The sequence below is a fragment of the Leucopleurus acutus genome (assembly GCF_964270905.1).
Source record: "Leucopleurus acutus genome assembly, chromosome: 6".
Taxonomy (NCBI): domain Eukaryota; kingdom Metazoa; phylum Chordata; class Mammalia; order Artiodactyla; family Delphinidae; genus Leucopleurus; species Leucopleurus acutus.
Window position 1 is genome coordinate 54,088,208 of NC_139149.1, and position 24,557 is coordinate 54,112,764.

The 24,557-nt window shown below is 38.3% G+C and overlaps 1 protein-coding gene across 2 annotated transcripts in view; it reads left to right on the forward strand.

Moving 5' to 3' along the window:
* Nucleotides 1-24,557, forward strand: part of XIRP2 (xin actin binding repeat containing 2) — a gene marked incomplete at both ends in the record, with an annotated part of 293,639 nt that overhangs the window by 178,118 nt on the left and 90,964 nt on the right. For both annotated transcript variants that reach the window (XM_082841357.1, XM_082841356.1), the window contains one exon: nucleotides 11,610-11,763. In XM_082841357.1, the coding sequence (XP_082697483.1) occupies nucleotides 11,610-11,763 (154 nt within the window). The remainder of the gene's footprint in view (nucleotides 1-11,609; nucleotides 11,764-24,557) is intronic.

Consider the following 24,557-nt stretch of genomic DNA (forward strand, 5'->3'; position numbering starts at 1 on the left):
CCCACTAGTTGCATCTGTGAGCAAAAGCCCTCTTTTTGAATTAATATATTTGTCAAATTCTTTGATAATATAGTAAAGATTGGTAGGCGCATTTATTACATTAGGTGATCTACAGAAATCCTAGAGACCGTCTTTTATTTTGAGAACATTTCTCACTGCATGCCTCCTCCATTCCTAGCCCTCTGCAGGGCACCAAGAGGAAAAGATGAAAGATGGTAGAGACATACCCTTGTTCCTGAGGGCCATGGCATCCGTTTCAGGAATCCTAAAGAAGAAATGTTGGGGAGAATTTTAGTATACATCACAGGTTTAGAGATAAAATTCAAGAAGTCTTTATATCATTCCGGAACTAAAGTCAAAGTGAAGAATGGCCTTAAGTGGTGGACCTAGAATTAAAGAAATCAAATGTAACATAAAATAAAACACAGAGAGAATGATCTTGAGGGTCAGTGCTATTTATGTGTTTATGGTTTTTTGCTTTAGGTCTTTCTGCCAGAGAATTCTTTGGGACTTTGTGCCTTGATTTGTATTGGCTTGTCAAGAGACAGATAAGGCTTATGTTCATTTCACCTGAGGACCTAAAAATCTGTCCGAATTTAATAACATTGACCAGAATGCAGACAGAGTCACAGTGGGAACGTATTTGCAAAAGTCAGAATTTCAAGAAAGAATCTCACTTTGGTCAGGAGGTTATAAAATAACTAGGAAAACTTTTGCCTATGGCTTAGTCTCAGAAACTACGGCCTGCATACCTTATACCACATGTGAGCCTTACTTCCAAAGCAGAGTAGACATGGTGGGGTAGACGCATTCAAAAATTGTGATGCACAGCTACTCTGATAGTTATCCTGTTAAATTCATCCAATAAGTGAGAGACTTATCCGTCTCTCACTAAGGAGAGACCACCTTAGTGGTAGTTAGTAAGAACGTTTCTGTCTGGCTGTAGAGACACAACCAGTTGAATAAGTCTGTTGTTGTTAAAGCTACTGAGGAACTTATTTTAATAGATGTATTCAATGGCCAGTTATATCCTTATTGCTCTAAGTGTACTATATTAGTTTGCTAGGGCTGCCATAACAAAATACACAGATTTGGTGGTTTAAACAACAGAGATTTATTTTCTCACAATTCCAGAGACCGAAACCAAGATACACTTGCTGACAGGGTGGGTTCTCTCCTTGGCTTACAGATGGCCACCCTCTGGTACCTCCTCTTGTGGTCATCCCTCTGCATGTGCACGCCTGGTATCTATTAGGGAGTCCAAATTTCCTCTTCTTATAAGGACCCCAGTCTGATTGGATAAGGTCCACCCTAAGGGCCTCATTTTAACTTAATCACTTCTTTAAAGGCCCTGTCTCCAAATACAGTCACATTCTGAGCTACAGGGCATTGAGGCTTCAACATACGAATTGGGGACGGGGGGTGGGGGGGGGTGGGGGGGGTGGGGGGGTCGGGGAGGGCCACTTAATTCAGCCCATAACAGTAGTAAGTGAAATGGATTAATTAACGTGGTTGGATGTGGTATCTGTGTGCACCATAGTAGAACAGGGGACTGTAGGATTACTTGGGAAAAAAGTACCTATAGGAGTGACATGGACGATGTTAATTTTATTGCTGTACAGTCAATAAGCATTGATAAAAGCAATTTGAAAGTTATAAAAATTATTGATTCATTTTCTTCCCTGGAAAATGGTAGCTTCTATTCTGTTATTTAATATTTAAACTCATGCTGGAAGGAGTAATAGAAATACCATAATGACTGATGATCAGTTTTAAAAAAGGAAATTTTTTATAGCACTTTAGCAAAAATGCATATATTCTTGCTTATAGACAATAATTTTAATACTCCAATTTTTTATTTCATGTGTCATAGATTTTTTTAAGTTTAAAGTTTTAAAATTGTGATAAAATTGCTTTCCATTAGACTGCTGAGTTGCGTCTAAAGGAATATTTTTAAAGTATTGGCAGTAAAGTTTTGAGTTATCCTGTGTAGTGTATAAATTTTGTTTTTCCTTCTCTCCCCAAAGGAGTTAGCCTGTTTTTTTGTGTGTGTTTTGTCTTGTTTTGTTTTTAATGTCTGCCCTTTCACTCTATCTCACATGTCTTTACCATCTCTGGACATTTCTAGATTGTATTGAGTTCTCAGTTTTTATGTGAATATAAAATTCAAAAATTATTTGAATCCATTCAACAGATATTGAGTGAGTATCTGCAGGGTTCAAGGAAAGCAGTGTGTTAGATGTCATGTGGACTATAAAGATGAATAAAGCTTAACCTTAATGAGCTGACAGTGTAATGGAGAAAGCAAGATGTGTCAAAAATGAGTAGATTATTTTGTAATAACTTTAAATGTCGCATAATCTATAAAAATATTGAATCATTATGCTGTATACTTTAAACTAGTATAATATTGTAAATCAACTATACTTCAAAAACAAAACAAAATTTTTTTTAAAAACTCCAAAAAGAAAAAAAATGAGTAGAATGCAAAGCAGAGTGAAAAAGAGGCATCAAGGAGATTGCAGATACTGGAGGAGTTCCGATGTGGGAGGGATTGCTTTTCGCTGTGGCGTTAGGAGAAAGCTTCCTAAAGCAAGAGCCACTTAACCCTCATGTGAAAAGACAGTTGGAATTTCTATAGGAAAATATGGCAAGTGGGCGTATGGGGGAGAGTGTTTTTAGGCAAACATGTATGAACACAGGTGGAGAAGCAGAAAGTGCAGAGATGATTTAGGTATTTACCTTAAGGTAAATAGGTATTTAGGTAAATACCTCAAAGGTATTTACCTTTGAGAACAGCCAGAGGGATGGGCTAGCATAGGCAGATGGGGCCCGTTGGAGCCATATTAAAAGGTTCTAAATGCCAAGTTACTGAGAAGTTATTGGGAAATCATGCAGCCCAGTTAATTCACCTGATAAACCCAACATTGAAAATATTGATCAAGTGTGATTAAATGAGGGAGTTAGCCAAGATTTCTTTTGACCCTTCTTGAGCAGTGGCATGCAATAGAGTGTGTTATGTTGTAACATTCATCACGCTTTCCCCATCTGATTATTGAATTTGCCTATTTTCTACTTCTGTTCCTGGATGCTATGTGAATATAAAATATCATGAGATTTTAAAAATTCAGCTCGATGTTTGTTAAATGCCTGCAATGTATAAGGCATAATGCTACTAAAGGTCTAAGGAGGAATAAGGCACATTTATAGCTGTAAAGGAGTTGGTACTGTCATCCCATTCTAACCCATATTATTTCAATTTGGGGGATTGATTAATAAATTACAGTAGGAAGACAGGTTTATGTAGCAATTAAAAATATCAGCTAAGAATCAAACAGATCAGCATTTGAGACCAAGGTCTAGCACTAAATACTGTGTGGACTTGGGCAAATTATTCAACTCTAACTTTAGAGGAATTCCCTGGCAGTCCAGTGCTTAGGACTCTGAGCTTCCACTGCAGGAGGCACAGGTTTGATCCCTGGTCAGGGAACTAAGATCCCACGTGTAGGGCAGTGCAGCCAAAAAAGAAAGAAGGAAAGAGCGAGCTCCCAATGGCCAAAGCAGAAACAGTTTGAACAACAAAATAAACAATGAAGTAGTATTGCATTGTAACTCAAAGCATTAAAACAGGCAAACAAAAAAGATAACTACTTCAGAGTATTGTTTAAAGTATCAAATAAAAATATGCATATAGAGCAGAACCTTTAGCACAAAGTAATATTCAGGAAATGCTGGCCTTTAAGATTTCTTCAAGGAGTGTTTCTCTTCTCCAGTTTTCTGAAAATGCCCTACATCCTTGGCGTTCATGGCCTTCATTCTTCATTGGCTGCTTCTGGCAGCCACGTACAGTTGTGCAGGTTGTAATCTGCTTAAGGTCACACATCTAGGGAAAGAGGTGCCCAGCAAAACTAAGTTAGAATCGTGTATCTATTGTGACATTTTCCAGCAGGTGGCAGTTACATGTTCTGGTCTAAAAATCAATATAGTATGACAACTTTCTGACAGATGGAATAATGGGTCTGGAAGAGAAGGCACATTTTTCTGATGAGCTCAAGGCACCGAGTGGACTGGGAGTGGCCCTCCTTCTGACTGTTCCTCCTCTACTGCCTTCCCCAGATAATCTTCCTTCGCCTGTCTCCTGCCAGTGAGGTTCTTTCTCAGCTCTCTGCACTTATTCCATATACTCTAATTGGGTAATTTAATACACTCTTACTGTTGTAACTATCAGCTTGTTGCTAGTGAGTCCTCAATCTTTCACTCTAGCACAGATTTCTCTTTTGAGAAATGTAGCTGCCTCCTGGATGACTTCATCTGGATGTCTCATGGAAAACTCATATTCCACATGTCAAAGACCTTATTCACAGAGGAGGCTGCACCTACCAACCCCTCAAAAATGAAACCCAGGCATCATTTTTAAAGCAAGATAACTCTTGTTTTTTATCAATATTTTCATGGAAAGGTTGAATTTCACTTTCATGTGTGAAATATGTACCGGGAGAAACAGAAGCCCCTGTGGCTTCCATCCGGAGTAATACTGCCCCAAAACCGTTAGGGTGTGGTATATGCTTGATCTCCCAGGATCCCTCCTAGATCACCTCACTTTTTGTGGTTGGTCCGGAAGGAACGCTGAAATTGGCCTTAATTTCTTTGGGTTTGGAAAACAAATTCATCCTGTTTTATTAATTTTATACAACCATCCAAATTAGAATATCTGTGAGCTATGCTAGACTTCATTCACTCCTCTACTACCTTTACCTTATAAATTACTAATTTTATGTGTAAATATTATACCTTTTTAATGTGCTCTCTTTCTACTCCCCTTCTCACTAGTCTGTTGTAGGCTTGTTCCGTCCCTCAAATGGAAATTTTAATAAGCTCCTTATTATACTTACTATATAAGATAGTCATCTTATTCCATTATTATATATTTTTCATATACTTGACAGATATCTATCTAAAGTATGAATTTAATCTTGTTACCCCTATTTCATTCACTTTCAAGGATTCCTGTTACCTACAGGATGGAATTCAACTTCAGTCCATGAATCAGCTCTGACATAACCATTTTTTTTTTTTTTTTTTTTTGTGGTATACGGGTCAGCTCGCTCTGACCACATCTTAAAGAAATTCTCTGTGTGTCCAGGATGCCTGCATTTCCTTATCATTACACACTCTTTTTTGTGTTACAAGGGTCAATTGATATACTTTCTCTGTCACTAGACTATGAGCTTCTTGAGGACCCAACCTGCATATCATCTTTGTATTCACAGTGCCTAGAACAGTGCTTGAGACATAATAAGTGTTCAAAAGTATGTTGAATGGATGAAAGATGCTGTGGAATGGAATGATTGAAGGAACTTCATAGAGAAGGCTGCACTGAGTTGTGTTACGAGGGAAATGATATTTTTAATACACAGAGGGGGGCGGCTTCCCTGGTGGCGCAGTGGTTAAGAATCTGCCTGCCAATGCAAGGGACGCAGGTTTGAGCCCTGGCCGGGGAAGATCCCACGTGCTGCGGAGCAACTAAGCCCGTGCGCCACAACTACTGAGCCTGCACTCTAGAGCCCGGGATCCACAACTACTGAGCCCACGTGCCACAACTACTGAAGCCTGTGCATCTAGAGCCCGCAACAAGAGAAGCCACGACAATGAGGAGCCCACACACCGCAACAAAGAGTAGCCCCCGCTCGCGCAACTAGAGAAAGCCCATGCGCAGCAACAAAGACCCAACTCAGCCAAAAATAAATAAATAAATAAATTAATTAATTAAAAAAGAAAAAATACACAGAGGGAGGAGGTAAAACCTTCCAGGAAAGGGGTTGGGAAAAAGGGATTATAAACCTTCAGCAGAATTGTTCATTCATGAAGTCTTCAAGCCATGACTGGAGTTCTCCTTTTCCCTCAAGTCAGCAGAATTCATCATGAGGAGGTTTCTTCACTTGTCTCTTGTATTTTGATAATTTCCCTTTCTTTCTGGCCTTTTCTTTATGTCGGCATAAAACTTCCTTTTTATTTCTCTAAAGGCAAGAACCCACTGAGTCAGGAATGTACATGAGCTAGCTCAGCACTTTAAATATAGACAAGTCCAAACATTCTCATTTTATTAGTCCCTGCTCACCTTCCAACCCCTCCCACCTCAGTGACCTTGTGACTCATGAACCCATACTGAGAAGAAAAAGTACAAAGTAATAAGGCAATCCACTTTCCTTTGAAATGCCTGGGAAGATGTTCTGACCATTTCAGGTGATCTTATATAGCTCCATGTTCTCTTGGGGAGTAGATGCTAGATTGTGATTAAAAGTTGGCATTTTCCATTCTGACACTTTTAAATATACATATTTTATCTTCTAAGATAATAATTATATATCATGTTAAAGAAATAAATGTATGTAAAAAAAAGGTTTTCATTCTCTTTTAAGCTTAAATTTCTCCTATTTTCCATGTCTTTCCTGGTTTCAAGGTGTTTTAAAGCTAGAAAAGATTATAAACATTATTGAGAGATTTTATTTATTTGGATATTATTTAAACCAGAGCTTGCACCAGTGCTTCTGGAGCTACCTGTCCATCGTCAGCAATCTCCTCTCTACCCTCAACCTCTTCCACAAATGCTTTCTCTACTTTCTTGCCTCAACAGAAGCATGACTCTCCCTTGAAAAACCATCATCCTTGAATCCTCCTTTTGTATTTTGAGGCCATTGTTCTTTCTGGCCACTCCTCTCCCACTCTCTTGTAAAAAACTGTGATCATCTGAGGCTCATGGCAGTCAGGTGTACCATTTTGTCCCCCTTCATCACTGTTATTTATTAAATTTCAGTTAAGGTTCCCTTGCTTACCAGGGAGGCTGAGACTTAACTTACAGTCTTCCTCAGCCTTCCAAGCCCTTCCATTAACCTGAAATATCATAGCCTCTGAGTTCCTAGCTTTCCTCTTATTTAACAACTTTTTCCTCTACTCCACTTTAGCTTCCATTTTTATGGTCACAAATGGATCCTAACAACTGTAACTGTTCTACTTCCCAAATCAGTAAAGCGAACAGCTCATTCGCCTTTCTTTCCAATTTGCTTCGCCAAGTATTCACAGTACATACAAGTGTTCTTTAAACTCACCGAGAGTGAGTGTGATGATCCTTTTTCTGTCTTCTGATCCACCATTCCTTTACTTTCTTCCCTTTCGATCCATCTTGCATGCCGTGGTGTATCATTTCAATCACTCTTTTATTTCTCTTGATGGTAACCTAAATTCCCTAATACCTCTCCCCTCCCACACCTTAGACTACCCTACAATACCCATTTTCTTTTTATTTTTTCCTCACAAAACCTCTATCTGGCGGAAGTCAGCAGCTATCCACTTTCTCATTGTCTAAAGTAGAACTGTGGAGAAATTTCAGACAAATTCACTCAATAACACCTAACAATAGCCCTGTAAACTTGATATTACTAACCTCAAATGGGCACCCAGTGCTGCATTAAGCATGGCCACCTCTGTCTGCTCATCTCACGTCCCATACCCCACAGCAATGAACTTAAACTTTCTTCATTGTCTTCCCAATACTCTTCCCAGTTTCTTCAAACCTCACATCCTAACAGAGAAAACAGACAATTTCAGATTGAGATGTTGCTGTCTTCAAGCTTCCAAGCATACAAATCACCTATATCTATGGTAACTTCACCTTCCTTCCCATCAGTGACAACCAGAATGCTTTACGTTCTCCTATCTTTGTGTTATATTTGATTCTGCGCTTTGGGTGCCATCTTCTTGCCCCTCTCAGGGATTTTACATCATTGACTTTTCCCTCTCTCCTCAGCACAGCCAACCTCTCCAACTCACTAATCCCTTCAGTTGACTTTTCAACATATGCAAGTCTCTCTCTTTACCACCAACATAAGCAAAACATGTCTCTCAAGTTACTGCTCTATTTCTCCCCTTCACTTTAACACTAAACTATTCAAGAAATTATCTTCACCAGCTATCTCTCAGTCAACCCTTCACCAGTTCGATCTGCCTTCCAGTCTTTTTACTTCCACAAAAACAGTTTTGCTCTACAGTTTATATGCATGTTGCTAAACTCAAAGGATATATTATATTTAAGTTCCTATCTAATTTATACTCTCAGTAAGAATTAAATATTGTTAACAATATTCTTTGCTTCTAATTTTCTTCCATCCTTCTTGTCTGCTATTAAATGTCAGCATTTCTTAAGGCTTGGCTCTGGACGTTTTCCTCATCACACTTGAAGCAACTTCATTCACACCTTCTGTTTCAATTACCAACCACTATAACTCAGATGACTCACAAATTACTTGTTCAGTTAAGACCTCTCCACTGAGCTCCAGGACTATCAATCCAATGTCTTTTGAACATCTTGGTACCCAATTCATGGTCTTTCCTTTCTCCCAAATCAGGCTTCTTCTGGTACTCTGACATTATTTAATCATACCACGACTCAGTTAGCTGTGTACGCCAGAAAGAAAAATGAAATTCTCTGTCTTTCTCAAACCTCAGATTCAGCCCATTATCTAGTCTTGTCAGTTTTACATCCTAAATAGCTTTCAACTTAGTTCACTTCTCTTTATTTCCATCACCACTCTTTGTCGTTGCTTGCCTGGAGCACTACCATACTCTCATAATTGATCTTCTCATGTACATATTGACCTTCCTCCAGTCCATCCAGCTCTTGAGCAGTGGCTCTCAACCAAGTGTGACTTTGCTCCCCACCGGAGATTTGACAATGTTTGAACACACCTTAATGGTCACGGCTAGGGGGCAGCGTTACTAGCATCTAGCGGGCAAAAAGGAGGAAGGCTGCTAAACATCCTACAATGTACAGAATAGGCCCCTCACAAGAAAGAATTATCTGGTTCAAAATGTCAGTGGCGCCAGTGAAGGGACATACAAACTATTATGATCTTAGCTGAGTGAGGAGTTACTGAAGAATTTTTAGCAATTTGTGTGTGTGTGTGAGTGTGTACATTTGCACACATGACAGAATCAGGTCTGCAGCGTGAAAAGCTCAGCCTACCTCTAGAGTAGATTTTGCCAAAGTAGGATATTTATCCTTCACATATCAGCTGAAGATCTTTTCCCCAGGGTGGCTTTTTATGACTTTCCTCACTAGGCTAATTCCTCTATTTTAGGTGCTCAGAGTGTATGTATCTCTCCTTCGTAATCTGTACATAGTTGCATACTTACATTTATTTATGTGCTTTACTACGCTTTGTCTCCCTTACTAGACTGGAAGCTACAACAGGTGAATTATAATCCTTTATTATGTTTTATTTAATTTCAAATGAAATTGCACTACTAATGGTTGATTGTTGGAGGTTAGATGTTCAGTGACTAAATCTCTTCCTATAACGTACGAGAAAACTTAGTCCCAGATGTATCAAGTGACCTGAAGAAAGTCATGCAGCTAATAAGTAGAGAAGGGAAGGCTTGAATCCAAGCTTCTCATAATCAAAAGCTGTGGTGTTTTTCCCCTCTAAAGTGGTGTTGGGTGCATTTGTTTAAGCCTGTAGATTTTCACTCAGAGTAAATCTTTTGTAGAAGCACAGTGCATAAAACAGATTAAAAGATTTTAGAGCAGATCATTGCTTTGATTAGAGATAGCTCAATGCAACCTTATCTAAGAAGTTCTTTTCTACACAGTCCCCTTCTTACCACTTGCCAGGGTGCTAAGGAACTTGCCACAGACTGACTTGGATCTGATGATCAAAGAGTAGAAATGGGTCTGCTATTTTCGTTTGTGGATCGTCTGCGGGGCCCCTTACTGCCTCAATATGTGAGGTACTTTTGATAGTTGTGAATTCGGAGTTGAGAATATCAATATAGCATAAGTTAGTGTCATCACTGCCTGAAATTTGCTTAAATGATTTTACCAAATCACATTTCATGTTTCTATATGAAACAGAGAGACGATACTTTCACATTATCTATCAAGTTCGTGGACCATGTTCAGCATTCCGCCCTTTGTCAAAACAAAAATTTTCTGAACAAGAATCACTACTTTTTGAGGCATCTTGATTTTTTCTTTATTTAACTTAGTTTATTTTTGCCAGTGCTAGGAGTTGGATTAAATTGCTGAAACAAGAGCAAATAAACATCTCGCATCCATTTCATAGAGTCACTTCATGTGACAGTGGGAGAGGACACCAGACTGAACTGAGTTGGGAATTCTGTGCTCGTCCACTAGCTCAGGAGCTCATGCCACATGCCGTGGCCTGTCTGACGCTGTGTCTTGACAACATAAAGCAAACTGCTGTTATGAACCTTTGGGTTTTTGCTAATAGTTGGAAACACAAATGTTAAAGGCAATGCCTTGAAAGAAATGGAAACTTCTTTTCCTTTGTTTCACTCCTGTAAATGTTTTTAGTTCCAGTTAAACATTCACAGTGAAGATAGTATATATCATATAATGGGGGTGGGGGGGAGATTTAAAGATGAGATGATTAAACACATGCCAATATTTTCTAATTATATATTGTATGTATGTAGTATATATATTATGTATGTAGTATCTGTGTATATATATATATATATATATATATATATATATATATACATATATTCTGTGTGTGAAAATTAGAAAACATAAACATGCTAAGAAGTTAAGATGTTATTTATCTGAAAGCATTGCCTTTCTAACCATATCATAGATACAGGAAATATACCTACTCTAAGAAATGTTTTAGAGTTTTTAGCTGTCTCTCAAACTTGACTCATTCATGCCAGTGTATTTAAAATGTAACAAAAGTGAAGAGCAATTTATCACATCTTTGTCTGAATGGTTGTTGTTTAGAAAATACAACCTCATGTACAAAAATATAAAACTTGTGAGTAGCTATTAAAACCTTTTTCAATGTATTACTTGATTTAAAAAAAAAATACGGTTTGCTTCTCAAATTGTCTTGGCTAATTTACTTATTTTTCACAATTTTTTATTCAAAATAATTAGTCTGATTGACTTGGTTTGTTTTATTGGATTGTATTAATTCATAAAATAAGAAACACTAGACTCCCTGTATTCGAAATATCCTTTATACTTTTTTCCGTTGGGAAACTTTTCTCTCTCCAATTTTGAATTACTGTCTCAAAGAAGTAATTTCGTAATCTCTATGAACTGCCAAACTACTTTTGTATGGTAGCTGAATAGGTTTGGGAGCTCTGTAATTACTAAGTTTATCACCATAGGATGAGCATGACATTAAAGAAAAACTCATTTCCTTCTGTCTTAAGCATATAATGTTGATATATAGCTATTTTTTGAAATCCCTTATGGACATTTCTCAGGCCTTAGGAAGTTGTATCTATTAACTTATATTATGTTGTACTTTGGCTCTTATTTCCACTTTCTCTCTTTTATGAGAGCAAAAAAAGCCACATGAAAGAAAAGCTAATTCAGAAGTGGAACCTGTGGCAGAAAAGTAAACTAAGCGTCAGATATGTGTTTGCCATTCTTGGCTAAGTTATCAACATTTTACCCGAAGCACATTGGAAAGCATCACTCATAGAAACCTCCTCCCTCCCTCACTCCCGCCTTCTAAACCCCCTAAAAACCACATCTGTTTCCCACTGATAGCTTTAACACACATCCCTTTAATGTCTTCTAACAGGAAGTGGAAATTGAGAGAAATTTGTATTCACCAACATTTAAGAGTCAGCCTGGGAGCCAGTCCGATGATTCTGTGAAAGATTCAGACAAGAAAGGTGAGGAAACACCTTTTGAAAAGATGTCACCTGAAAGTGGTCACAGCCACATCTTTGAAGGTTAGCATAATATTTTGATGTGATTTTTTGGGATTATATATTATACAGCATGAGTGATTAATAAATAAAACCGTAAAAAGTTTTGTTTAAAAATTGGGAAGGAATAGCTCAAGAAACACAATTCAGGGGGAAAAAAGGAAGGTATATTTAAATACTTCTCTCTATACCATATTTGCTTTAATTTTTAAAAGTAAAATATATTTTTATTAAATATAAATCAGTACAATAAGCATTTTCTGTATTATGCTTTTAGAGCAATGCATTTGACCGTCATTTGACTTTTCCTTTTGTGAAAGAAAGGAAAACATATTTGTCTCTCTGTCTATGGGAAATAAAAGGATAAAATATAAGTAATTGTTGATGGCAAAACAAAAAAAATTTAATACCTTCAGCATCTCTTTTTCAGACAATTAAACTTAATGTGCTTAATGAATTCAGAATAAAAAGTGACATGAGAGTGTCATAATTTAAGGGAAAACCTCTTAAATTTGATTGTTTTACAAATGTCATTAAAAAGTCACTAGCTCATATGTTAGAAATTACACTATCAATATAATTTGAACTATGACAGAAGTGCAAAATATAAATAATTTATTATAAAATACAGATATCGTTTATCATTTCTGATTAGTCACATTCTGGGTTTTTCCATTTTAGCCAAGTAATGCGTATTATAGGATTTGTGATGTTTGTTAAAGATCATAATTAGTACAACTTTTAGGACATTCTTTGATATATATATTTATATATAGCCAGCCATCAAGTTACCAGTCAACATGAGCAATGTGGAATAGTCTTTGGAATATGACAGACAGGTCACAATTTTGGAAAGCAAATGATACTCTAAAACTTTGCTATTCAAAATGTCTTCTGTGAATCAGACCAGGAGCATCACCTGGAGGCATATTAGAAATGCAGAACCTTGGGCCCCTCCCCAGTCCTACTGAATCAGAATCAGCATGTTAACAAGATCCTCACATGATTCGTGTGCACGTTAAGGTTTGAGAAACTATACTCTATGATAGTACAGGCTGAACCTCAGAATGATTTACATATGATTTAGCCCATTCTGTTTCCAATTGGTTTAAGTATGTAATTTGCAGTGGGAGGTGGTGTGGAAAGAATAAAGGGGAGTTTTCTAAGGATGGGCCAAGCGTGGTCTCTAAATACCTTCAAATGAGAATCTCAATCTCTCTTTTTCATTTTCAATTAGTTTTGGTATGCCCAATTGATATCCTAATAGGATTAGTATCAGTCTTGAAGAATTTACTCCACATATTTCTAGCCTTGTGATTAAACTTTGTGTGCACTTGGCTGAATGGAAAAGAATTAGATTAGCAGAGGCCAAAAACAGGGAAGCTTAGGGAATGATTTATGTTCTGATGATGCTGGCCTGTGGAGATCTTAGCACAGGGAGGTGTATATGAGGTTGGCAAGCTGATCAAAGTTACATGAGATAAACAACTCTCATCTCACCCTACTTCTCCTGTCCCGTGTTTTCTTTGGTTCCCCTGCAAAGCTTCTTAAAAGTCTCTTTAATTTACAAGCTTAGAAAAGGCAGTCTTGGAGGGCAGCTATAATTTAGTTTCAAGATATGACTTAGAGGGGAGGAGTCAAGATGGCGGTGTGGGAAGATGCGGAGTTAGCATCTCCCCACAACTAGGGTGCCTGCCGGCAGCTAGCAGGGAACTCTGACCCCCAAGGAGACAGGAGGAACCCCAGAGTGAATTGGTAGGATGTAGGGGGACAAAAGGGGGAGGAGAAGTGGAGGCCATACAAGATCCACACCCCTGAGGCCAGGGAGATCAGGAGAGACAGGTGGGAGGGACTCTCTAGGAACCGTGGGAGAGGAGTGGAGGGCAATCGCCTGGCCCACTCAGGCTGGGGAGTCTGCTGAGCTCCCAATCCACTTCCCACCCCTCCAAAGCCCCATCCAGGCTGTGTGGGTTATGGGGGCATAGGAGGGAGTCTGAGGGGAGAACGGGAGAGGCAGGCAGGAGGGGCCCTCCCAGACCCCAGACCGGAGGAGCAGAAGTGAGGATGGTGTTTGCCTTGCCCACTTGAGCCCAGGAAGCCTGCTGGGCTCCCAGGTGAGGTCCCCTGTCCTCTGAGACCAGGAGTGGGGCAAGCCTGGGCCCCTTCTGTTCCTTGAGCCTAAGCCCCACCCCCTATATCCCCTAGGGCATTTTCCAGCCCTGTGGGTCCTGAGCATTGGCTCTGCCCACCACCCAAACCTCGCCCTTGTTTAGACCCCACTCTCCACAGCTGAGTCCTTCCCCCTCCCACTCCCTTACCCCCCAACCGTGCCCTTTTTTTTTTCCTTCCTCCTCTTTTTTACTACTGTGGTACTGTTGTACATTCTGGCTGTTGATTCATCTATATTTTTATTTTTACATTCTTTCTACCATATCTGTTAGTTCTTAGTCTAATTTAATTTTTTACTTTGCTATTCTCTTTTTTTTTTGCTGCTCCACGTGGCTTGTGGGATCTTGATTCACGAGCCTGGGGTCGGGTGGAAGCTCCTGCAGTGGGAGCTCTGAGTCCAAAACACTGGATTAACAGAGAACCTCAGAATCTAGGGAATATTCATCAGAGTGTGGTCTCACAGAGTTCCTCATCTCAGCACCAAGACCTAGCTCTACCAATAGCCTACAAATTCCAGTGTTGGAAGCCTCAGGCCAAACAACCAGTAAAATAGGAACACAATCCCAAACATAAAAAAAAAAAAAAAAAAGGGGGCTTCCCTGGTGGCGCAGTGGTTGAGAGTCCGCCTGCTGATGCAGGGGACATGGGTTCGTGCCCTGGTCTGGGAAGATCCCACATGCCGTGGAGCAGCTGGGTCCATGAGCCATGGCTGCTGAGCCTGTGCCTCCGGAGCCTGTGCCCCACAGCAGGAGAGACCACAACAGTGAGAGGTCCGCGTACTGCAAAAAAAAAAAAAAAAGGCAAAAAAAATGTCACAGATGAAGGAGCAAGTTAAAAACCTGCAAGATCAAATAAATGAAGAGGATATAGGTAAGCTCCCTGAAAAAGAATTCAGAGTAATGATAGTAAAGATTATCCAGAATCTCAGAAATAGAATGGAAGCACAGATTGAGAAAATACAAGAAATGTTTAACAAGAATCTAGAAGAACTAAACAACAAACAAACAGAGATGAACAACACAATAACAGAAATGAAAAATACACTAGAAGGAATCAATAACAGAATTACAGTGGCAGAAGAACGAATAAGTGAGCTGGAAGATAAAATGGTGGAAATAACTGCCGAGGAGCAGAAAAAAGAATGAAAAGAATTGAAGACAGTCTCAGAGACATCTGGGACAGCAGTAAATGCACCAACATTCGAATTGTAGGGATCCCAGAAGAAGAAGAGAAAAAGAAAGGGTCTGAGAAAATATTTGAAGGGATTATAGTGGAAAACTTCCCTAACATGGGAAAGGAAATAGTCACCCAAGTCCAGGAAGCACAGAGAGTCCCATACAGGATAAACCCTAGGAAAAACACAACAAGACATGTATTAATCAAACTAACAAAAATTAAATTCAAAGAAAAAATATTAAAAGCAGCAAGGGAAAAACAAAAAATAACATACAAAGGAATCCCCATAAGGTTATCAGCTGATTTTTCAGCAGAAACTCTGCAGGCCAGAAGGGAGTGGTAGGATATACTTAAAGTGATGAAAGAGAAAAACCTACAACCAAGATTACTCTACCCAGCAACGATCTCATTCAGATTCTATGGAGAAGTCAAAAGCTTTTCAGACAAGCAAAAGCTAAGAGAATTCAGCACCACCAAACCAGCTTTACAACAAATGCTAAAGAAACTTCTCTAAGCAGGAAACACAAGAGAAGAAAAAGACCCCAAAAAACAACCCAGAACAATTAAGAAAATGGTAATAGGAACATACGTATCGATAATAACCTTGAATGTAAATGGATTAAATGCCCCAACCAAAAGACACAGACTGGTTGAATGGATACAAAAACAAGACCCATATATATGCTGTCTATAAGAGACCCACTTCAGATCCAGGGACACATACAGACTGAAAGTGAAGGGATGGAAAAAGATATTCCATGCAAATTGAAATCAGAATAATGCTGGAGTAGCAATACTCGTATAAGATAAAATAGGCTTTAAAATAAAGATTATTACAAGAGATAAGGAGGGACAAGATATAATGATCAAAGGATCAATCCAAGGAGAAGATATAACAATTATAAATGTTTATGCACCCAACATAGGAGCACATCAATACATAAGGAAAATGCTAACAACAATGAAAGGAGAAATCAACAGTAACACAATAATAGTAGGGGACTTTAACACCCCACTTACACCAATGGACAGATCATCCAAACAGAAAATAAATACGGAAACACAAGCTTTAAATGACACAATAGACCAGATGGATCTAATTGATATTTATAGAACAGTCCACCCAAAAGTGGCAGAATACACTTTCTTCTCAAGTGCACATAGAACATTCTCCAGGATACATCACATCTTGGGTCACAAGTCAAGCCTTGGTAAATTTAAGAAAATTGAAATCGTATCATGCATCTTTTCTGACCAGAACACTATAAGATTGGAAATCAATTACAGGAAAAAAACAGTAAAAAAACACAAATACATAGAGGCTAAACATGTGCTACAAAATATCCAAGAGATCACTGAGAAATCAAAGAAGAAATTAAAAAATACATAGAAACAAATGACAGCAAAAACACAATTACCCAAAACCTATGGGATGCAGCTAAAGCAATTCTAAGAAGGAAGTTTATAGCAATTCAGTCTCATCTCAAGAAACAAGAAAAATCTCAAATAAACAATCTAACCCTACACTTAAAACAACTCAAGAAAGAAGAACAAAGAAAACCCAAAGTCAGTAGAAGGAAAGAAATCATAAAGATCAGAGCAGAAATAAATGAAATAGAAACGAAGAAAACAATAGCAAAGATCAATAAAACTAAAAGCTGGTTCTTTGAGAGGGTAAACAAAATTGATAAACTCTTAGCCAGACTCATCAAGAAACAAAGGGAGTGGACGCAAATCAATAAAATTAGAAATGAAAAGGGAGAAATTACAACTGACACTGCAGAAATAAAAAGGATTATAAGAGACTACTACAAACAACTATATGCCAATAAAATGGATAACCATGAAGAAATGGACAAATTCTTGGAAAGGTACAATTTTCCAAGACTGAACAGCAAGAATTAGAAAATATAAACAGACCTATCTCAAGTAATGATATTGAAACTGTAATTAGAAATCTTCCAACAAACAAAACTGCAGGACCAGATGGCTTCACAGGTGAATTCTATCAAACATTTAGAGAAAAGATAACACCGATCCTTCTCAAACTCTTCCAAAAAATTGCAGAGGGAGAAACACTCCCAAATTCATTCTACAAAGCCACCACCACCCTGATACCAAAACCAGAAAAAGATATCACAAAAAAGAAAATTCTAGACCAATATCACTGATAAACATAGATGCTACAATACTGAACAAAATACTAGCAAACAAAATCCAACAGCACATTAAAAGAATCATACACCATGATCAAGTGGGATTTATCCCAGGGACACAAGGATTCACCAATATATGCAAATCAATCATTGTGATACACCACATTAACAAATTAAGGAATAAAAACCATATGATCATCTCAATAGATGTAGAAAAAGCTTTTGACAAAATTCCACACCAATTTATGATAAACACTCTCCAGAAAGTGGGCATAGAGGGAACCTACCTCAACATAATAAAGTCCATATATGACAAACCTGCAGCAAGCATTATACTCAATGGTGAAAAACTGAAAACATTTCCACTAGGATCAGGAACAAGACAAGGATGTCCACTCTTGCCACTCTTATTCAACATAGTTTTGGAAGTCCTAGCCATGGAAATCAGAGAAGAAATATAAACAAAAGTAATACAAATTGGAAAAGAAGAAGTAAAACTGTCACTTTTTGCAGATGACATGATACTTTACATAGAAAATCCTAAAGATTCCACCAGAAAACTACTAGAACTACTAGAAATCAATGAATTTGGTAAGATTGCAGAATACCAAATTAATGCACAGAAATCTCTGGCATTCCTATACACCCACAATGAAAAATCAGAAAGAGAAATTAAAGAAACACTCCCATTTACCATTGCAACAAAGAGATAAAATACCTAGGAATAAACCTGCCTAAGAAGGCAAAAAACTTGTACTCAGAAAACTATAGAACACTGATGAAAGAAATCAAAGATGACATAAACAGATGGAGAAATATTCCATGTTCCTGGATTGGAAGAATCAATATTGTGAATATGACTCTATTACCCAAAGCAATCTACAGATCCAATGCAATCCCTATCAAACTACCAATGGCATTCTTCACAGAATTAGAACAAAAAAATCTTACAATTCGTATGGAAACTCAAAAGACCCTGAATAGCCAAAGCAATCTTGATAAAGAAAAACAGAGTTGGAGGAATCAGGCTCCCTGACTTCAAACTATACCACAAAGCTACAGTAATCAAAACAGTATGGTCCTGGCACAAAAAAAGAAATATAGATCAATGGTACAGGATAGAATGCCCAGTGGTAAACCCATACACCTATGGACACCTAATTTACAACAAAGGTGGCAAGAACATGCAATGGAGAAAAGACAGCCTCTTCAATAAATGGTGCTGGGAAAACTGGACAGCTACATGTAAAAGAATGAAATTAGAACACTACCTAACACCATACACAAAAATAAACTCCAACTGCATTAAAGACTTAAATGTAAGACCAGACACTATAAAAGATCTTTTTTGACCCACCTCCTAGAGTAACAAAAATAAAAACAAAAATAACAAATGAGACCTAATGAAAATTAAAAGCTTCTGAACAACAAAGGAAACCATAAACAAGACAAAAAGACAACCCTCAGAATGGGAGATAATATTTGCAAATGAAACAACAGACAAAGGATTAATCTCCAAAATATACAAACAGCTCATGGAGCTCAATATCAAATAAACAAACAATCCAGTTAAAAAATGGGTGGAAGACCTAAATAGACATTTCACCAAGGAAGACATACACATGGCCAAGAGGCACACGAAGAGATACTCAACATCACTAATTATTAGGGAAATGCAAATCAAAACTACAATGAGGTATCACCTCATACTGGTCAGAATGGCCATTATCAAAAAAGCTAGAAAAAATAAGTGCTGGAAAGGGTGTGGAGAAAAGGGAATCATCTTGCCCTGTTGGGAATGTAAATTGATACAAACACTATGGAGAACAGTATGGAGGTTCCTTAAAAAAATAAAAATAGAGCTACCATATGACCCAGCAATCCCACTCCTGGGCATATACCCTGAGAAAACCATAATTCAAAAAGAGACATGCACCACAATGTTCATTGAAGCATTATTTACAATAGCCAGGACATGGAAGCAACTTAAATGTCCACTGACAGATGAATGGATAAAGAAAATGTGGCACACATATACAGCGGAATATTACTGAGGCATTAAAAGAAATGGAACTGAGTTATTTGTAGTGAGGTGGATGGACCTAGAGTCTGTCATACAGAGTGAAGTAAGTCAGAAAGGGAAAAACCAATACTGTATGCTAACGCATATATATGGAATTTAAAAAACAAAATTGAGGGCTTCCCTGGTGGCGCAGTGGTTGAGAGTCCGCCTGCCAATGCAGGTGACACGGGTTCATGCCCCGGTCCGGGAAGATCCCACATGCCGCGGAGTGGCTGGGCCCGTGAGCCATGGCCGCTGAGCCTGGGCGTCCAGAGCCTGTGCTCCGCAACAGAAAAGGCCACAATAGTGAGAGGCCCGCATACCGCAAAAAAAAAAAAAAAAAAAATTGATACTGATGAACCTAGTTGCAGGGCAGGAATAAAGAGGTAGACACAGAGAATGGACTTGATAGCACGGGGTGGGTCAGTGAAGCTGGGGCAAAGTGAGAGTAGCATCCGCGTATATACATTACCGAATGTAAAGTAGTTGGCTGGTGGGAAGCCGCAGAATAGCAAAGGGGGATCGGTGCTTTGCGATGACCTAGAGGGGTGGGATAAGGAGGGTGGGAGGGAGCCTCAAGAGGAAGGGGATATGGGGACATGTGTATGCATATGTCTGATTCTCTTTGTTGTGCAACAGAAACTAACACGGTATTGTGAAGCAATTATAATCCAATAAAGATGTATTTTTTTAAAAGCGATATGACAAATTTAAGAGTGATCACAGATTTCAATTTCCAGGTATACTGAAAAAAAAAACATTATAGGGAAATTGCACTAAGGATGATGATAGCAACCAACTTCATTTTAATTTTATCTGCACATTGCCCAAGAACTCTAATCCCTATGCATCACTGGTTTTTTTTTTTGTTTTTTTTTTTTTTTTTTTTTTTCTTCGGTACGCCGGCCTCTCACTGTTGTGGCCTCTCCCGTTGCGGAGAACGGGCTCTGGACATGCAGGCTCAGCGGCCATGGCTCACGGGCCCAGCCGCTCCGCAGCATGTGGGATCTTCCCGGACCAGGGCACGAACCTGTGTCCCCTGCATTGACAGGCGGACTCTCAACCACTGTGCCACCAGGGAAGTCCATCACTGCTTTTTAAAAGAGAAACTTCTTTTATTATAGGATCCTTTTTTTCTTTTTTATAAATGTATTTATTTTATTTATTTATTTTTGGCTGTGTTGGGTCTTTGTTGCTGCGTGCGGGCTTTCTCTAGTTGCAGCGAGCGGGGGCTACTCTTAGTTGTGGTGTGAGGACTTCTCATTGCAGTGGCTTCTCTTGTTGCAGAGCACAGGCTCTAGGCACGCAGTCTTCAGTAATTGTGGCACATGTGCTCTAGAGTGCAGGCTCAGTAGTTGTGGCACATGGGCTTAGTTGCTCTGAGGCATGTGGGATCTTCCCGGACCAGGGCTCAAACCCGTGTCCCCTGCATTGGCAGGCAGATTCTTAACCACTGTGCCACCAGGGAAGCCCCATTATGGGATCCTTTTACTTCTTCCAAGGTGGCTAAAATTTTTCTCTCTGATGGAATGATCATAAGCCCTTTTAATACTTAGAGTTAATTTATAATCTTGACAAAACCTACACAACCAAAGAGTATATTGATGTTGTCGTTCTGCTGCAAAGAGAATTTTTTCCAAGAAGATAAATACAAGTGACTAAATAAAATATGATAACTGAAAGATGTCAGAGTTTATACAATTATATGAGTGACTATAATGGCCTTGCATATTAGTTAAACCGCTTAAGTAGCCTCAAGCATTTCATACTTGAAGGCATTATTTATTTATAGCTCTTTCATAAACAGTAGAATTTTTAAAATAAACTAACGATAGATCATTAAAATGTAGCTACCTAATGTCCTGCATTGTTAGAATTTAGTAAAATCAATGTAAATTGATAGTCCCATCTCAGGACTCAGGAAGAGAGATCCCTGATGGATTAGTTCAGTCCCATTTTCCTCAACTGCAGGTCCCAGGGAGCAGCACAGAAAGGCACTGGGATTTCCCCAGACTCCTTTCTATGTTTGATGAGCCATCTCAGGTTGTGTTTAATTGCTCTTACCACCCTTTTCTTAGGTTTGCTAAGATTTCCTCACTGATCTACGGGTGTCAAATAAAACACAGTACTGTGTGTACACATTAGTGCATTCCATTCACATTTTCTGTGGTATGTACTCTAGCAGTTAATTATTCCAAAGATTCTAGGAAGACATGGCTCATTTGAAATTAAATGTCAAGCGTGATAAATCCATAATTTGACAAATCTGGATGATGTGATAGGTATGAGAAAAAAACAAATTTATATAAATGGTTTTGATGGAAGTATCGTAGGGATATAAAAAATCTGATTTGTGGAATTTCCTTTAGAAATTTAAAAGCCGATAAGTTAGAAAGTGAATATTGAGAGCCTTAGGTACTGATTTACATGCTTTGATCTACTTAGGTTTGATCCACCTGTACATAGTGTAAAACATCTACTTTTTCTGCTGAAAAATTCTGGTCCAAGGGATGCTTCACATATCACAGGTGATTAGGTAATGTTTATCAAGTTTAAATTACTTGGGATTTTTTTATGACAGTTACCTGCTTTTCACTTTTATTCTCTAAACCATAATTTTAATATTAATTTTCTAAGTCATCAACATGTAAAATGCTAACAGATAAAGCATACATTCAAAGTCACTTTTTTTTTTTTTTTTTTTTTTTTTTTTTTGCCATATGCGGGCCTCTCACTGTTGTGGCCTCTCCCGTTGCGGAGCACAGGCTCCGGACGCGCAGGCTCAGCAGCCATGGCTCACGGGCCCAGCCGCTCTGCGGCATGTGGGATCTTCCCGGACCGGGGCACGAACCCGCGTCCCCTACATCGGCAGGTGGACTCTCAACCACTGCACCACCAGGGAAGCCCCAAAGTCACTTTTTCAAGCCTTTTGTGATAAACCTTTACCTGCTGTATTTCTCTTTTTATTATGCTCCATTAAAGCTAAATTCATTCTTTATTCTTATAGTGGCCATTCATCTTCTCTGACAGATTTTACAAACAAACTGAGTGTTCTGTTTTTTCAAATTTTATACTGCTCTTTAAGTGGTGGAATCCTTTCAATTATTAATGTTTCTACAATATTGATGTAGGTGCACTATATATATTTGTGTGTGAGTGATTATTATTTACATATCTCATTTGTTGTTTAAAATTAGGCATTTTAGAGTAGTGATTTTTGTGATATAAAATTGATCCACATGTATGCTGTCCAATGTGATAACACTACTAGCCAATAACCACTAATGTCAATTAAGCACTTCAAAAGTAGCTGGTGAGACTGAGCAACTTATTGTGAATTTTATTGCACTTTAATTAACTTAAATACAAGTAGTCACTCTTTTGGACATTATAGTTTTAGTAGATGTCATTTCTCCAAGAAACTCATTGTCTACCTTTTGCACAGGAAGGGATCCAGATGATAGTTATTCATTTTGTTACCCTGTCTCCGCAAATTTATCCTTCTTAAAATATATGTGGATAAATGTAAAGAAAATTTGTGTCAGCAAAATAAGCAAGTAAGCAGCAATAATCCACATAGTAAAAAGATTGTCTTCGAGATCTAGTGACAGTCTCTTCTGTGCAGTATTTCCTAGTGAAAAAATTAAGAGAAACGTAGTTTCAACTGTGTTCCCTTCTCAATGCACTAAAAAACAATGGTTTTATAATAGAAACAGAAATATCTACTGTGAGGCTATGCGTTTTTCTATAACATTTCTAGACCTTAATTGTCTTGGGAATATGAATCCTCTCAGGTCAGGAAACAACCCATTCTCTAAATTCCTAAGGTCAACAAAGTTAAATGAAATGCCGTAACAGGATGCTTTAAAATTAACAGAACCATTCCTTTAATAAAAAAGGGCTTCATTTGGAAGCTTATAAATAAATCAGACATTTAGTCACAGAGCATCTCCTGTGACGGCTATCAGCACCATTTGTTCTGCTCTGACTGATGTGTTCTCTCTAATGAAACTCAGAGCACAGGTTTTCAGCTTAGTCTCTGGACACCCCATGGTGAACCCTAGACTCTCAACACCAACTTCTGCTTCCAGACTTGCTTCCTTCCCTGTTCGTACCTTCTTTCACGCCCCCAGACAATCTTCTGAAAAACAGCCATGTTATTTTGATTCACACAGGAGACATTTTATCAGTAAAAATATTGTTAGTGAATCACCATTTAAAATAATCCTGAGGTGGGTGACGTCCTTTACAAAGTGAAGAATCCTTTTGTCACATCAAAAGGATTTGCTATGTTTGATCTGTTTACTCAGTTTGGAGTTGTTTTTTCTCTTTCTTAAAGTGGGTTTCATCTGCAGTTTTTCAATGACTCCCACATGGCCCTTTTAGTCCCTTTTATAGTCAGTGAGTCAAAACAAATTCCAGAGTTAAATCATGGGCTCTGCTGGATGGGGCAGCTGGGAGTTTGCTATTCTGAGGAAATTGTAATGAAAGGTCTATTCATTAAGTCTTTCACATGGTAGCTATAAATCAGCACCTTGGAATGCTGGAAAATTTCCATTGATTAATAATCAAAATCCCAGGAAATCATTTTAAGCCGGGATATGGTCATACTTAATTTTAAAACATGATGCCATCAAAGAAAGAGAACAACAAATATAAATATCCCACTTGAAAACCATTCATTCATCTTACTCACTTGCAATTGGAAAGAACTAAATATTATTTTTAAATGTTCTGATTGTAGAATCAGAAAGGTATATCTGTTCCTAGAGAATATTTTTTATGCACTGTTTTCACTTGTCCATTCATTCATTCAGCAAATATTTTTTGAGTGTTTACTTGAGCCAGGTACTCGTCTAAGTGCTTGGGAACATCCATGAATAAAACAGACAAAGACGAGAAAAAAGAAAAAACCCTGCCTTTGTGCAGCTTGTATTCTAACAGGGAGAAACACACAATGCACAATAAAAAATAGTTAAAAAGTAGATTACATACCAGAAGGTAATAAGTACTGTAGAAAATATAGACCAGGATAGAATGGATGGCTCTTGGTGAAGGACTGCAGTTGTAATTGGGGTGGTCAGGGTCAGCCACAACAAAAAGATGACATTTAAGCAAAGGCTTGAATAAAATATTTTCTCTTTTTCTTCATCCCTAGGGGTATACAAAGTCATATTTTTAAATGTGTTTAAGACAAATATGTCCATGAAGATTTGAGGCAGAATCCTCCCTGGGTGATGCCAAGCCCCATGATC